The sequence below is a fragment of the Dendropsophus ebraccatus genome, chromosome 7 (genome assembly GCF_027789765.1).
Source record: "Dendropsophus ebraccatus isolate aDenEbr1 chromosome 7, aDenEbr1.pat, whole genome shotgun sequence".
Taxonomy (NCBI): Eukaryota; Metazoa; Chordata; class Amphibia; order Anura; family Hylidae; genus Dendropsophus; species Dendropsophus ebraccatus.
Genome location: NC_091460.1, coordinates 3,182,917 through 3,199,544, shown reverse-complemented (window position 1 = coordinate 3,199,544; position 16,628 = coordinate 3,182,917). Strand labels below are relative to the sequence as shown.

Sequence of the window (16,628 nt, the reverse complement as noted above, 5' to 3'; positions counted from 1 at the left end):
GGAGGGGTGACAGGAGAGCAGAGAACAGCCGGAGGGGTGACAGGAGAGCAGAGCACAGCCGGAGGGGTGACAGGAGAGCAGAGCACAGCCGGAGGGGTGACAGGAGAGCAGAGCACAGCCGGAGGGGTGACAGGAGAGCAGAGAACAGCCGGAGGGGTGACAGGAGAGCAGAGAACAGCCGGAGGGGTGACAGGAGAGCACAGCCGGAGGGGTGACAGGAGAGGAGAGCCCAGCCGGAGGGGTGAGAGAAGAGGGAGGCACAGCTGGAGGAGGGGTGACAGGGGAGGGGAGCACAGCTGGAGGGGTGACAAGGGAGGGGAGCACAGCTGGAGGGGTGACAGGAGAGGGGAGCACAGCCAGAGGGGTGACAGGAGAGGGGAGCACAGCCAGAGAGGTGACAGGGGAGGGGAGAACAGCCAGAGGGGTGACAGGAGAGGAGAGCACAGCCGGAGGGGTGACAGGGGAGCGGAGAACAGCCGGAGGGGTGAGAGGAGAGCACAGCCGGAGGGATGAGAGGAGAGCACAGCCGGAGGGGTGAGAGGAGAGGGGGGCACAGCCGGAGGGGTGAGAGCAGAGGGGGGCACAGCTGGAGGAGGGGTGACAGGGGAGGGGAGCACAGCTGGAGGGGTGACAGGAGAGGGGAGCACAGCCGGAGGGGTTAGAGGAGAGGGGGGCACAGCTGGGTAGGGAGGGGGGCACAGCTGGAGGAGGGGTGACGGGGGGGGGGGAGCACAGCTGGAGGGGGGAGAGGGGAGGAAACCACAGCTAGAGGGGTGACAGGAGGGGGGAGCACAGCCAGAGGGGTGACAGGGGAGGAGAGCACAGCCGAAGGGGTGACAGGAGAGGGAAGAACAGCCGGAGGGGTGAGAGGAGGGAGGAGCACAGCCAGAGGGGTGAGAGGAGAGCGCAGCCAGAGGGGTGAGAGGAGAGCGCAGCCAGAAGGGTGAGAGGAAAGCACAGCCAAATTGGTGAGAGGGGAGGGGAGCATAGCCGGCGGGGTGACAGGAGAGGAGAGCACAGACGGAGGGGTGAGCACAGCCACAGGGGTGACAGGAGAGGAGAGCACAGCCAGAGGGGTGACAGGAGAGGAGAGCACAGCCAGAGGGGTGATGGGAGGGGAACACAGCCAGAGGGGTGACAGGAGAGGAGAACACAGACGGAGAGGTAACAGAAAAGGGGAGAACAGCCGGAGGGGAGACAGGAGAGGAGAGCACAGCCGGAGGGGAGACAGGAGAGGAGAGCACAGCCGGAGGGGAGACAGCAGAGGAGAGCACAGCCGGAGGGGTGACAGGAGAGGGGAGCACAGCTGGAGGGGTGACAGGAGAGCGGAGAACAGCCGGAAGGGTGACAGGAGAGGAGAGCACAGCCGGAGGGGTGACAAGGGAGGGGAACACAGCCAGAGGGGTGACAGGAGAGGAGAGCCCAGCCGGAGGGGTGAGAGAAGAGGGAGGCACAGCTGGAGGAGGGGTGACAGGGGAGGGGAGCACAGCTGGAGGGGTGACAAGGGAGGGGAGCACAGCTGGAGGGGTGACAGGAGAGGGGAGCACAGCCAGAGGGGTGACAGGAGAGGGGAGCACAGCCAGAGGGGTGACAGGAGAGGGGAGAACAGCCAGAGGGGTGACAGGAGAGGAGAGCACAGCCGGAGGGGTGACAGGGGAGCGGAGAACAGCCGGAGGGGTGAGAGGAGAGCACAGCCGGAGGGATGAGAGGAGAGCACAGCCGGAGGGGTGAGAGGAGAGGGGGGCACAGCCGGAGGGGTGAGAGCAGAGGGGGGCACAGCTGGAGGAGGGGTGACAGGGGAGGGGAGCACAGCTGGAGGGGTGACAGGAGAGGGGAGCACAGCCGGAGGGGTTAGAGGAGAGGGGGGCACAGCTGGAGGAGGGGTGACGGGGGGGGGGGGGGGGGAGCACAGCTGGAGGGGGGAGAGGGGAGGAAACCACAGCTAGAGGGGTGACAGGAGGGGGGAGCACAGCCAGAGGGGTGACAGGGGAGGAGAGCACAGCCGAAGGGGTGACAGGAGAGGGAAGAACAGCCGGAGGGGTGAGAGGAGGGAGGAGCACAGCCAGAGGGGTGAGAGGAGAGCGCAGCCAGAGGGGTGAGAGGAGAGCGCAGCCAGAAGGGTGAGAGGAAAGCACAGCCAAATTGGTGAGAGGGGAGGGGAGCACAGCCACAGGGGTGACAGGAGAGGAGAGCACAGCCGGAGGGGTGACAGGGGAAGGGAGCACAACCGGAGGGGTGAGAGGAGAGGGGAGCACAGCCGGAGGGGTGAGAGGAGAGGGGAGCACAGCTGGAGAGGTGAGGGGAGCACAGCCGGAGGGGTGAGAGAAGGGGGAGCACAGCTGGAGTAAAAGGGGAGGAAGGCACAGCTGGAGTGGTGACAGGAGAGGGGTGCACAGCTGGAGGGGTGACAGGGGAGGGGAGCACAGCTGGAGGGGTGAGAGGGGAGGGGGGCACAGCTGGAGGGATGAGAGGAGAGGGAGCACAGCCGGAGGGGTGACAGGGGAGGGGAGAACAGCCGGAGGGGTGAGAGGAGAGGGGGGAGCACAGCTGGAGGAAAAGCGGAGGAAAGCACAGCTGGAGGGGTGACAGGAGAGGGGGCACAGCTGGAGGGGTGACAGGGGAGGGGAGCACAGCTGGAGGGGTGAGAGGGGAGGGGGGCACAGCTGGAGGGATGAGAGGAGAGGGAGCACAGCCGGAGGGGGGAGAGGAGAGGGGAGCACAGCCGGAGGGGTGACAGGGGAGAGGAGAACAGCCGGAGGGGTGAAAGGAGAGGAGAGCACAGCTGGAGGAAAAGGGGAGGAAAGCACAGCTGAAGGGGTGACAGGGGAGGGGAGATCAGCCGGATTAATGTTTAAAAACGTGGAACCTAACACACAATGTATCTTGGTTTAAGAGTCAGACTGCAATAAAAAAGCCGATATTCAGTGGTTGTGTGGAGATAAGAAGCTGGCAGGGTAGCTGTGCTCTGGTCCGACTACGGATGCCCTTTCACCTGTTCTTGGCAGGAAAGTGAGAGGACCTCTCTCCAGGTATGGCACAGAACCAAGGGGTCCGCCCCAGGAGGGTCCTTTGACTCCAACTTTTGGTTGTGGACCCAAAATAATCCTGGAGGGGCAGCAAAGTTTTGAAGGCAAATCTGTCCATGATGCGGAGACGGCTGATGATTCGGGCCTCTGTCCTCTGTACATGCCTTCCATCTATCCACCCCCGGCTTATGGAGCCAGCGCGCTTCTGCCGGGGAGGGGAAGCCTAACTATCCTCTGCCTCCTCTCAGTCCACTAACAGGACGGTGGTCTCAGGGTGGCCTGCCATAAGATTACATATCACAGTAACCCCACCCAGTTATGTGTGGGCCAAAAGAAATGGTGGGATGGCCAAGGTAAAGCCTGCATGCCACAAAGAAGCCGCGGAGAGCGGGAGACAAGAACGGCCATATAAGAACGTCTACTGCCGGTGATTTGTTCCAAAGGGGCAAAACCAGGAATGAACCAGGAAGAAAAGCCTTTAATTCATGATTTTATTATTTATTACACACACTGTACAAGGAAGCAAAACACATCAGAGCATTCACCTCCATCACCTGTATATACGGGACCAGTAAGAATCAGATTATATCTCCACAATGAAGTAACAAACCCGTATACGGAGTCCTCACTTCTCCACTCGGCCCTTGTGGACACAGGGTGGAGGAGACTATGAATACAGGAAGGACCATGGGGACACTTCGGCATCACTGCCTCTTCTCCTCCTCCTCAGTAACAACCCCCCCCCACACACACACACACTGATCCTAGTCACATTTGGCCTCTGGTATATATATAATAATGTATTCAGTAGATGAAGGATGGTTCTGGACGAGAACACATTGTTTACTTACTAAATACTTTCACATCTGGATCATCAAAGCGTCTTCTTTCTTGTGTGAGTTCTCTGGTGATACCTTAGGCTACCTTTAGCTGTAAAACACTTTCCACATTCTGAGCACGAATATGGCTTCTCTCCTGTGTGAGTTCTCACATGTACAAGAAGTTCTGGTCTATTGGTAAAACATTTCTCACATTCTGGACAGGAATACGGCTTTTCTCCTGTGTGGCTTCTCAAATGTATCACAAGATCTACTTTATTTGAGAAACATTTCCCACATTCTGAACAGGAATACGGCTTCTCTCCAGTGTGACTTCTCTGATGTCTAGCAAGCTTTGATTTACTCGAGAAACATTTCCCACATTCAGAACAGGGATACGGCTTCTCTCCTGTGTGACTTCTCTCATGTATAACAAGATATGATTTACTTGTGAAACATTTCCCACATTCTTTACAGGAAAACGGCCTCTCTCCTGTGTGACTTCTCTCATGTTTAACAAGATTTGATTTATGGGAAAAAGATTTTCCACACTCTGAACATGAATACGGCGTCTCTCCCGTGTGACTTCTCCCATGTTTTACAAGATTTGATTTATAGGAGAAACTTTTCCCACATTCTGAACATGAATATGGCTTCTCAGCTGTGTGAATTCTCTCATGTATAAAAAGATGTAATTTACTTGAGAAACATCTCCCACATTCTAAACACGAATACGGCTCCTCTCCGGTGTGACTTCTGTCTGTGAAAAGATTTAAGGGTTTTATAATCTCTTTTCCACATTTATCATATTGACCCCCCCCCCTTCTTACCTGAGGTAACAGCCTGTGACTGGTCAGACGGCTCCTTGTATGATGGATCTGTAGGGTGGGCTCCGGGGTGTATATGTGGAAGGCTTTCTTCTGAGGAGGGCTGCACGATGGCGTCACCTTCCCCTGTATAACATGGCGATAACTTGACGTTTCTCTCAGAGTTCTCGCTGGGATTTTCTGTACGGAGCAAAAACGGATTTCGTTATTTTCTTTCGGAGATTTCTAACATTTCTCTCCTTCAATGACCGCCGAGGCGGAGGGTGGCGTCTCCTGCCATACAGACTATATGGAATAAATCAGACTAAATTGTGTGGATTCTAGTCATGTTAGAGCGCTGCTGAACCCATCACTTTTACATGACGTCTTCTCTAAGAGCACTATTACATGGGACAATTATCGTGTGAAAAATCGTTATATCGTTCAAATTGAAACAATCTATCCGTGTGTATGCGGCAAAATCGTTCACATTGCCCTAGCGGCTATTTACCAATACCATTACCTCTCACTTTGCCTCGACTTACACTAAGCACAATACCATTTACTATGGTGGCCCTGGATAAGAAATCGGCAGCTTCATTCTGATTGGTTACTTTTGAATGTAGAACGGCAGGCCAATGGCTGGCTTGTTGCCCATGGCTGGCTTGTTGCCCATGGCTGGCTTGTTGCCCATGGCTGGCTTGTTGCCGATGGCTGGCTTGTTGCCGATGGCTGGCTTGTTGCCGATGGCTGGCTTGTTGCCGGTTTGTGTAGATCAGACATTTTGATCACTTTTTATTATATGTATAATGTAACAAAAAAACGGTAATCCTGGCACTTTTTTCCCTCTTTTCGTTTACGCCGTTCACGACGACGATTATATACGCTACGGTATATTATATGTTTATTTATATCTGTTTTATTTATATTATTATATATCATATAACATTTTAACTCCCCCTGGGACTTTTACCTGCAATACTTAGATTGCATACACTGATTACTGCTATGCCATAGGCATAGCATTGATTAGTGTGATAGGTGCTCTGCTGATTGAGCCTGTCTGTGGCCATAGGCATAGCATTGATCAGTGTGATAGGCGCTCTGCTGATTGAGCCTGCCTGTGGCCATAGGCATAGCATTGATCAGTGTAATAGGCGCTCTGCTGATTGAGCCTGCCTGTGGCCATAGGCCTAGCATTGAACAGTGTGATAGGCGCTCTGCTGATTGAGCCTGCCTGTGGCCATAGGCATAGCATTGATCAGTGTAATAGGCGCTCTGCTGATTGAGCCTGCCTGTGGCCATAGGCATAGCATTGATCAGTGTGATAGGCGCTCTGCTGATTGAGCCTGCCTGTGGCCATAGGCATAGCATTGATCAGTGTAATAGGCGCTCTGCTAATTGAGCCTGCCTGTGGCCATAGGCATAGATCAGTGTAATAGGCGCTCTGCTGATTGAGCCTTCCTGTGGCCATAGACATAGCATTGATCAGTGTGATAGGCGCTCTGCTGATTGAGCCTGCCTGTGGCCATAGGCATAGCTTTGATCAGTGTAATAGGCGCTCTGCTGATTGAGCCTGCCTGTGGCCATAGGCCTAGCATTGAACAGTGTGATAGGCGCTCTGCTGATTGAGCCTGCCTGTGGCCATAGGCATAGCATTGATCAGTGTAATAGGCGCTCTGCTGATTGAGCCTGCCTGTGGCCATAGGCATAGCATTGATCAGTGTGATAGGCGCTCTGCTGATTGAGCCTGCCTGTGGCCATAGGCATAGCATTGATCAGTGTGATAGGCGCTCTGCTGATTGAGCCTCCCTGTGGCCATAGGCATAGCATTGATCAGTGTAATAGGCGCTCTGCTGATTGAGCCTGCCTGTGGCCATAGGCATAGATCAGTGTAATAGGCGCTCTGATTGAGCCTGCCTGTGGCCATAGGCATAGATCAGTGTAATAGGCGCTCTGCTGATTGAGCCTTCCTGTGGCCATAGACATAGCATTGATCAGTGTGATAGGCGCTCTGCTGATTGAGCCTTCCTGTGGCCATAGGCATAGCATTGATCAGTGTGATAGGCACTCTGCTGATTGAGCCTGCCTATGGCCATAGACATAGCATTGATCAGTGTGATAGGCGCTCTGCTGATTGAGCCTGCCTGTGGCAGACCCAATGAGCAGGAAGCCGATCAGACCACACAGAGGAAGGTAAGAGACCTCTGGCGGTCCGCCAGAGTGATAAGACCTCCGCAGTCGCACTGCGGGGGTCCCAATTGGTAAGTGACAGTAGCTGCTTCTGTCACTTACACTTAAACGCTGCGATTGCTGCAGCCTGTCATTAATGGTGAGAGCCGGGCTACGCACTGCAGCAGGCCCCCACCCAGGATGCAGCAATCCAGGATCGTCTGGTGACAAACATCCATGACGTACGTTTATGTCCAGGGTCGTCTAGGTGTTAAAAAAAAAAACTCTTTAACCCCTTAGGGACCAAGCCTATTTGGACCTTAATGACCAGGCTCCTTTTTCAAAATCTGACCTGTCTCACTTTATGCGCTTATAGCTCAATGATGCTTTAACGTATGCTAGCGATTCTGAGATTGTTTTTTTTTAACATATGGTACTTTATGTTAGTGGCAAAATTTGGTCACTGTCTTGTGTTTTTTGTGAAAAACTTAAAAATATGAAAAATTTGAAAAACTTTAAAATTCTTTGCTTCTAAAAAAAGAAAGTCAAATGACCAAAATTAGTCACATTATCAATATGTCCTGATTTTTTTAGGGACCAGTTCTTTTTTTAAGTTGATTTAGGTTTGTATACTGGAAACCCCCATAAGTGACCCCATTTTGGAAACTAGACACCTTAAAGAATTAATCTAGGGGTATAATGAGCATTTTAACCCTACAAGGGCTGGAGGAAAGTATTTACAATTAGGCCGGAAAAAAAAGAAATTTTCCAATAATATATTTGTTAAGATTAAAGTATCTCATTTTCATAATAAACATGAGAGAAAATGCACCCCAAATTTTGTAACGCAGGTTCTCCTGAGTACAATGGTACCCCATATGTGGGCGTAAACCACTGTATGGGCACACAGCCGGGCTCAGAAGGAAGGGAGCGCCAATTAGCTTTTCCAATTCAGATGTTGCTGAAGAAGTTTCTGAGCGCCAGGTGCGTTTGCAGAGCCCCTGTAGTGTCAGCAGAATAGAAGCCCCCCAAAAGTCACCCCATTTTGGAAAGTACACCCCTCAAAGAATACATCTTGGGGTGTGGTGACCATTTTGACCCCACAGGTATTAGAGGAAAGTATTCAAAGGAAGACAGTAAAAATGAAAAACCTGAATTCTTCCAATAATATGTTTCTTTAGTTTGAAATTTCTCAATTTCACGAGGAACAGGGGAAAAAAAGTACCCCAATATATGTAACGCAGGTACTCCTGAGTAGAACAGTACCCCATATGTGGGCATAAACCACTGTATGGGCACACAGCAGGGCTCAGAAGGGAAGGAGCGCCAATTAGCATTTTCCGTGCATAATTTTTCTGAAGAAGTTTCTGAGCGCCAGGTGCATTTGCAGCGCCTCTGTAGTGTCAGCAGAATAGAACCCCCCCAGTCACCCCATTTAGGAAAGTACACCCCTCAAAGAATTCATATTGGGGTGTGGTGTCCATTTTGACCCCACAGGTATTAGAGGTAAGTATTCAAAAGAAAACAGTAAAAATGAAAAAATTTAATTTTTCCAATAATATGTTCATTTAGTTTGAAATTTTTCAATTTCACTAGGAACAGGGGAGAAAAATTTGTAACGGAGATTCTCCTGAGTACAATGGTACCCCATATGTGGGCATAAACCACTGCATGGGCACACAGCAGGGCTCAGAAGAGAAGGAGTGTCATTTTAGTTACAAGCAATATGTGGGTGTTTACTGGCTATCTGGGGTGGTAATGGACAATCTCGGGGTGTTTACTGGCTATCTGAGGTTGCAATCTGGTGTGGTTACGAGCAGTCTGTGCCAATCTGGGGTGGTTATGGGCAATCTGGGGGTGTTTACTGGCTATATTGGGTGGTTACGGAAATCTGGGGGCGTTTACTGGCTATATTGGGTGGTTACGGAAATCTGGGGGCGTTTACTGGCTATCTGGGATGGTGACGGGCAATCTGGGGTGGTGACGGGCAGTCTGTGGCAATCTGCGATGGTTACGGGCTGTCTGCGATGGTTACGGGCTGTCTGGGGAGTTACGGGCAGTCTGGGGAGGTAACGGGCAATCTGGGGTCGTGATGGGCAATTTGAGGTGGTTACAGGTAATCTGGAGTGGTTACAGGTAATCTGGAGTGGTTACAGGTAATCTGGAGTGGTTACGGGTAATCTGGGGTGGTTACGGGTAATCTGGGGTGGTTACGGGTAAAAAAGTGACGGCACCATTTGGAACAAGCGATCAGCGGTATATAGTATATACCGCTGATCGCTTGTACTGGGACCACACCGGGTGGTCCCCGATCATTGCCCCATGCTCTCTGTCACCTCTGCTGGTGGAGAGAATGGAGCTTTGATCATTTTTAGAAATTCCATCACTGTGAACAGAGTCTGTTCACAGTGATGGCGGCAGCCATCTTGGATCAGATGGCCGCCCCGGGAGGGGAGGGTCAGTGACCAGGTCATTAGGGTTAATTCTGGGGACAGGGGGGGGGACATGTTCTCATCTCCTCTCACTGTAGATTCACGGTGAGAAGAGATGAAAGCGTTCAGCTGCGCTGGCAATGCCCGTTACCGGTGGCTGCCGTTATACTGGTAATAACGGTGATCGCCGGTGAGGGGACTGGCCGGGACTGCACTATTCTGCAGAATAGAGCCTATTAGTGATCGCCGTAAAAGTCCGTATTGGCGGTCACTAATAACATAATACATGTATCCTCTGGGTCACTACGGTTACGGCGTATAGTTTTATAGATTGGGTCGTTACGGACGTAACGATACAAAATATGTATATGATTTGTGTTTTTGATCACTTTTATGTAATGTTTTATTGGGTATAGGGAATGTAATGCATCTTTATTATTGGGGGGGGGGGGGGCTGGGGGGGCTGTGTTGTGTTTGGTGCACATTTTTTTTCACTATTTTTTACTTTTACACTAGTGTACATTACTGTACACTAGTGTAAAATACTTAGATCACTGATACAATACATTGCAGTACCTGATGCACTGCAATGTATTGTATCATGCCTCATGCTGACAGGCAATAGCCACGGCCACCCCTGTCAGCATCAGGCATCTCCATGGGGACCCTGGGGACCTTCATTAGGACCCCGGGATCACCATGGAGACATCAGAGGACCGGACGGCGCTGCGGGACATCGCGTTCACATAAGTGACCCACGGCGTCGACCGGAACCCGTTAGATGCCGCTGTCATGGTTTGACAGCGGCATTTAACGGGTTAAACTGCCCAGAGTGGAGAATCCTCCGCTCCGGGCAGTTTCAGGGGGGGGTCAGCGGTCACACTGACCGCTGATCCCCTGCTCTGCTGCAGCCGCTGGGCGGTAATTTATTCCGATGCGTCCGTCGTTAAAAGGCGTATGCATCGGAATAAAGCCCATTAGCGGCCGCCGTGAAAAGGCAGCATGGCGGTCACTAAGGGGTTAAAGTGTCACTGTCATTAAAAAATTTTTTAGCAGAAATCAATACTTTGTAATTGGGTTTATTAACCGAAAAATTTCTATCATGAAAAAGCAGTTTGAAGCTCTCCCCCCTGTCTCCATGGCTCTCTTTGGAGCGGGGAGGGGTGGAGGGAGATGAGAAACCAAAATATGACAACAAAGAGTTAATTTACAGCTACATCACCAGGCTATCGCCTCTGACAGTCAGCATTGACCTCTCTGACCTCTGAATACCGGCTGTCACACAGGTGCCACTGTGTAATCCTTTGTTCTTTGCTCTCTGCTGGCGACTAATCTCCCTCCATAGAACAAACAGGATCCGACTGATGTAAAAGAGCTGAGAGATTTTCCAATAATGAGCAGTGAGTGAGAGAGAGGAGAGGAGGGGGCTGGGGAAAGGCTTTTTGAATGCAGATAATGGCAGATTTGCCTAACAAACCCAATTACAAAGTTTCTTAAAATCGCCTGCACTATTGATTTCTGCAAAAAACAAAACAAAAAACAGTGACACTTTGATAAAAACGTATTGAACCGAAAAATCATTCACATGTCACTGATCACATCTTTTAATAACAATCAGAATAACGACTGTAGTAACGATCATAGCTAACAACTATCATTCTGTGTGTTATGAAGAACGCTTCCAGGTCATTCCTAAAAGATCTTGTTGGTGATCGTTTATTGTTAACAATCGCTTCGCCTAACAGGACCCCAACTACAGAGCCAGGCCAGGATCATCCGGCTGTTATATCCTTGTACATCAGGCTGTGTGTTCTCATCCGACTGATATATCCCTGTACATCAGGCTGTGAGTTCTCATCCGACTGTTATATCCCTGCACATCAGGCTGTGAGTTCTTATCCGACTGTTATATCCCTGCACATCAGGCTGTGAGTTCTCATCTGGCTGTTATATTATATCCCTGCACATCAGGCTGTGAGTTCTCATCCGGCTGTTATATCCCTGCACATCGGGCTGTGTGTTCTCATCCGTCTGTTATATTATATCCCTGCACATCAGGCTGTGAGTTCTCATCCGACTGTAATAGCCCTGCACATCCGGCTGTGTGTTCTCATCCGGCTGTTATATCCCTGCACATTAGGCTGTGAGTTCTCATCCGACTGTTATATTATATCCCTGCACATCCGGCTGTGTGTTCTCATCCGACTGTTATATCCCTACACATCAGGCTGTGTGTTCTCATCCGGCTGTTATATTCCTGCACATCAGGCTGTGTGTTCTCATCCGACTGATATATTCCTGCACATCCGGCTGTGTGTGCTCATCCGACTGATATATTCCTGCACATCAGGCTGTGAGTTCTCATCCGACTGTAATAGCCCTGCACATCAGGCTGTGTGTTCTCATCCGACTGTAATAGCCCTGCACATCAGGCTATGAGTTCTCATCCGGCTGTTATATTATATCCCCGCACATCCGGCTGTGTGTTCTCATCCGGATGTTATATCACTGCACAACAGGCTGTGTGTTCTCATCCGGCTGTTATATCCCTGCACATCAGGCTGTGTGTTCTTATCCGACTGTTATATCCCTGCACATCAGGCTGTGTGTTCTCATCCGGCTGTTATATCCCTGCACATCGGGCTGTGTGTTCTCATCCGGCTGTTATATCCCTGCACATCGGGCTGTGTGTTCTCATCCGGCTGTTATATCCCTGCACATCAGGCTGTGTGTTCTCATCCAGCTGTAATATCCCTGCACATCAGGCTGTGTGTTCTCATCCGGCTGTTATATCCCTGCACATCCGGCTGTTATATTATATCCCTGCACATCAGGCTGTGTGTTCTCATCCGGCTGTTATATCCCTGCACATCCGGCTGTTATATTATATCCCTGCACATCAGGCTGTGTGTTCTTATCCGGCTGTTATATCCCTGCACATCGGGCTGTGTGTTCTCATCCGGCTGTTATATCCCTGCACATCGGGCTGTGTGTTCTTATCCGGCTGTTATATTATATCCCTGCACATCCGGCTGTGTGTTCTCATCCGGCTGTTATATCCCTGCACATCAGGCTGTGAGTTCTCATCCGGCTGTTATATCCCTGCACATCGGGCTGTGTGTTCTCATCCAGCTGTAATATCCCTGCACATCAGGCTGTGTGTTCTCATCCGGCTGTTATATCCCTGCACATCCGGCTGTTATATTATATCCCTGCACATCAGGCTGTGTGTTCTCATCCGGCTGTTATATCCCTGCACATCCGGCTGTTATATTATATCCCTGCACATCAGGCTGTGTGTTCTTATCCGGCTGTTATATCCCTGCACATCGGGCTGTGTGTTCTCATCCGGCTGTTATATCCCTGCACATCGGGCTGTGTGTTCTTATCCGGCTGTTATATTATATCCCTGCACATCCGGCTGTGTGTTCTCATCCGGCTGTTATATCCCTGCACATCCGGCTGTTATATTATATCCCTGCACATCCGGCTGTGTGTTCTCATCCGACTGTTATATCCCTGCACAACAGGCTGTATTTTCTCATCCGGCTGTGATATTCCTACACATCAGGCTGTGTGTTCTCATCCGGCTGTTATATTATATTCCTGCACATCTGGCTGTTATATTCCTGCACATCAGGCTGTTATTTCCATGCACATCCGGCTGTTATATTCCTGCACATCCGGCTGTTATATCCCTGCACATCCGGCTGTTATATCCCTGCACACCCGGCTGTGTCTTCTCATCCGGCTGGATTTATTAGGCGTCAGTTCGTCCTTGGGATATTTGGCCATTTTATCTCATGACTTTGTGAAGCCGATCACATCATTATTTTGCATAAAACCGCAACATCTCTGTCAGTTCTCACCTCGGCCAAGTCTATCCAACATGGAGCGCTGCTTATATCTCAGACCCAATGATAGCCGGAGACACAGGAGACTACGCAGAGAAGGCAGAGAGGAGCCATCATGAAGGAACATCACAACGTCCGTCCTCCTCAGCCAACCCCTCTAGTCTTCTTCAGGTACACTGACAATAGAAGCCGCGGTACGGACGTTCCTCTAAGTGTACCAGGAGCTAACGAATAACCCAATGTCAGGTCACATGTTCACCTTCATACTGAAGACAGGTGTCACTGAGGGCCCGATCAGCATCAGCTGGGGAAAACACAGTTCTCTGACCCTGTAGGTTACTGCAGCTAGTGAACCCAATTTTACGCCTGGAACAGGACAGGATCCATAGCACCCTACTGTGTAATGTAGCTGTAAGGTGGAGCCCCCCCTTATATCCCTGTGACCCCCCATCACTATACTGCACTATACATATATACACAGGGGGGGGGGGGGGGTGTTACTGTAATGTAGCTGTAAGGTGGAGCCCCCCCTTATATCCCTGTGTACCTCCATCCTCCCCTACCTGGTATAGCAGCTTCCGGCGTCTCCTCCTCCTTCACCTCACTCATACACGGGGGATCGCCCCTCATCCTCTCTTCTTCTGCTTCATCCTCCACTTTTATATTGTGGTTTCCCTCTGGACAGTCCTGGGAATACAGAGGACGGGGACATCTCTCTGGTGGATTCCTGTCACTGCCTCCATCTTTAAGGAACACACAGGGAGCCAATCCATTATACACAGCATGTTCTGAACAGATGATCTATTTCATGCACAGGAAACCCATAAAGAAAGGTTTTACTAGCTTCCCAACCAATGACAGTCTCCGCCACCTTACTCTGCTGATCGGCCTCCTCTTCTGCTTCATCTTTGACCTCAACCTTAATATAAATCAGATCTTCATCCTTAACAGATAAAAATAAAAGTTAAAAAGGTACTCCAGCAGGGGGGGGGGCACTCTTTAGCTGAGGGAAAAGACGTCCACTCACCTCCCCAGTTACAGCATCGCGGCGCTCCAGTTCCCGGCCGCTTCCTGGTGTCTGACGCAGGCCCGAGACGATACGTCTTAGGACTTGAAACGGATCCCGCCTCCGTCACTGACTGGCTAAGCGGACCTCAGACACCAGGAAGAGGCCAGGAAGAGGCCGGGAACCGGAGCGCCACGATGCGGGACCCGCCGCTGGAACCGGGGAGGAGGTGGCTGAGGGAAAAGACGTCCCAGCAAAAAAGTGCCCCCTGCTGGAGTACCCCTTTAAATGAACTTGAAATCACTCAATTTTTCATATTTTGGGGAGACGTTAGCGCCACCTACCTGATGATTCTCAGGGACATTTTTATAACAGTCTTCATCTGTTGGGAACACAAAGGGATTGAACAGATTATCTGCTATGCAAGAACCTGTGCTCACCCTCCGCTCTACAGAGCAGTGATAGAGACATGGAGCAAAGAACCTTCTGCTTACCTTGTGCTGTGAGGCCGGGCGGCTGATCCTCCATCATGAGCGGTTGCTCCCCCCGGTACAGATCCTTGTGTCCTTCTACATACTCCCACTCCTCCATGGAGAAATAGACGGCCACATCCTGACACCTTATAGGAACCTGACACACACAATGATCACAGAGAGAGAGACAGACAGTCATCACAGGGAGTAAAGGAAGATCCCAAAACCAATAATTACGTCTATAGAAAATACAGGAAATGTCTACTAAATTACGCCAATAAATGAGTGAGGAGCCAGGAAACCCTGAACCCCAAATCACACAAAGTTACACAATGTAACACCCCTCCTCCTGTAAGCTTACCTTACTGCTGGGGTCACACTGATAGTAACACAATGTAACATCCCTCCTCCTGTAAGCTTACCTTACTGCTGGGGTCACACACTGATAGTAACACAATGTAACACCCCTCCTCCTGTAAGCTTACCTTACTGCTGGGGTCACACACTGATAGTAACACAATGTAACACCCCTCCTCCTGTAAGCTTACCTTACTGCTGGGGGGTCACACTGATAGTAACACACTGTAACATCCCTCCTCCTGTAAGCTTACCTTACTGCTGGGGTCACACACTGATAGTAACACAATGTAACATCCCTCCTCCTGTAAGCTTACCTTACTGCTGGGGGGTCACACACTGATAGTAACACAATGTAACACCCCTCCTCCTGTAAGCTTACCTTACTGCTGGGGGGGTCACACTGATAGTAACACAATGTAACATCCCTCCTCCTGTAAGCTTACCTTACTGCTGGGGTCACACACTGATAGTAACACAATGTAACATCCCTCCTCCTGTAAGCTTACCTTACTGCTGGGGTCACACTGATAGTAACACAATGTAACATCCCTCCTCCTGTAAGCTTACCTTACTGCTGGGGTCACACACTGATAGTAACACAATGTAACATCCCTCCTCCTGTAAGCTTACCTTACTGCTGGGGTCACACACTGATAGTAACACAATGTAACATCCCTCCTCCTGTAAGCTTACCTTACTGCTGGGGGATCACACACTGATAGTAACACAATGTAACACCCCTTCTCCTGTAAGCTTACCTTACTGCTGGGGGGTCACACTGATAGTAACACAATGTAACATCCCTCCTCCTGTAAGCTTACCTTACTGCTGGGGTCACACACTGATAGTAACACAATGTAACATCCCTTCTCCTGTAAGCTTACCTTACTGCTGGGGTCACACTGATAGTAACACAATGTAACATCCCTCCTCCTGTAAGCTTACCTTACTGCTGGGGGGGGGGGGGGGTCACACTGATAGTAACACAATGTAACATCCCTCCTCCTGTAAGCTTACCTTACTGCTGGCGGGGGGTCACACTGATAGTAACACAATGTAACATCCCTCCTCCTGTAAGCTTACCTTACTGCTGGGGTCACACACTGATAGTAACACAATGTAACATCCCTCCTCCTGTAAGCTTACCTTACTGCTGGGGGGTCACACTGATAGTAACACAATGTAACATCCCTCCTCCTGTAAGCTTACCTTACTGCTGGGGGGGTCACACTGATAGTAACACAATGTAACACCCCTCCTCCTGTAAGCTTACCTTACTGCTGGGGGGGTCACACTGATAGTAACACAATGTAACATCCCTCCTCCTGTAAGCTTACCTTACTGCTGGGGTCACACTGATAGTAACACAATGTAATATCCCTCCTCCTGTAAGCTTACCTTACTGCTGGGGTCACACACTGATAGTAACACAATGTAACATCCCTCCTCCTGTAAGCTTACCTTACTGCTGGGGTCACACTGATAGTAACACAATGTAACACCCCTCCTCCTGTAAGCTTACCTTACTGCTGGGGTCACACTGATAGTAACACAATGTAACATCCCTCCTCCTGTAAGCTTACCTTACTGCTGGGGTCACACACTGATAGTAACACAATGTAACACCCCTCCTCCTGTAAGCTTACCTTACTGCTGGGGTCACACTGATAGTAACACAATG

The 16,628-nt window shown here is 50.4% G+C and overlaps 1 protein-coding gene across 2 annotated transcripts; it reads right to left on the bottom strand.

Moving 5' to 3' along the window:
- Positions 1–3,503: 3,503 nt before the first annotated feature.
- Positions 3,504–14,756, bottom strand: LOC138797177 (zinc finger protein 300-like). Of its 2 annotated transcripts, XM_069977008.1 has the most exons (6): positions 14,609–14,756; positions 14,459–14,496; positions 13,985–14,051; positions 13,672–13,851; positions 4,675–4,851; positions 3,504–4,604 (listed from the first exon to the last, which is right to left on the bottom strand). In XM_069977008.1, the coding sequence occupies exons 1-6, from the start codon at positions 14,703–14,705 to the stop codon at positions 3,901–3,903; spliced, it is 1,263 nt and encodes a 420-aa protein (XP_069833109.1). In that variant the 5' UTR covers positions 14,706–14,756; the 3' UTR covers positions 3,504–3,900. The 2 variants fall into 2 exon arrangements, with proteins under 2 accessions (XP_069833109.1, XP_069833110.1); XM_069977009.1 differs by lacking the exons at positions 13,985–14,051; positions 14,459–14,496.
- Between the last annotated feature and the right edge of the window lie 1,872 nt (positions 14,757–16,628).

What these genes read in the sequence shown, in the direction of transcription:
- LOC138797177 (XM_069977008.1), bottom strand. Translation starts at nt 14,705, where the DNA reads ATGGAGGAGTGGGAGTATGTAGAAGGACACAAGGATCTGTACCGGGGG. An exon ending in GCCCGGCCTCACAGCACAAG is followed by an intron (nt 14,497 to 14,608) that starts GTAAGCAGAAGG and finishes TGTTCCCAACAG; the next exon opens with ATGAAGACTGTTATAAAAAT. An exon ending in AGAGGAGGCCGATCAGCAGA is followed by an intron (nt 13,852 to 13,984) that starts GTAAGGTGGCGG and finishes TGTTCCTTAAAG; the next exon opens with ATGGAGGCAGTGACAGGAAT.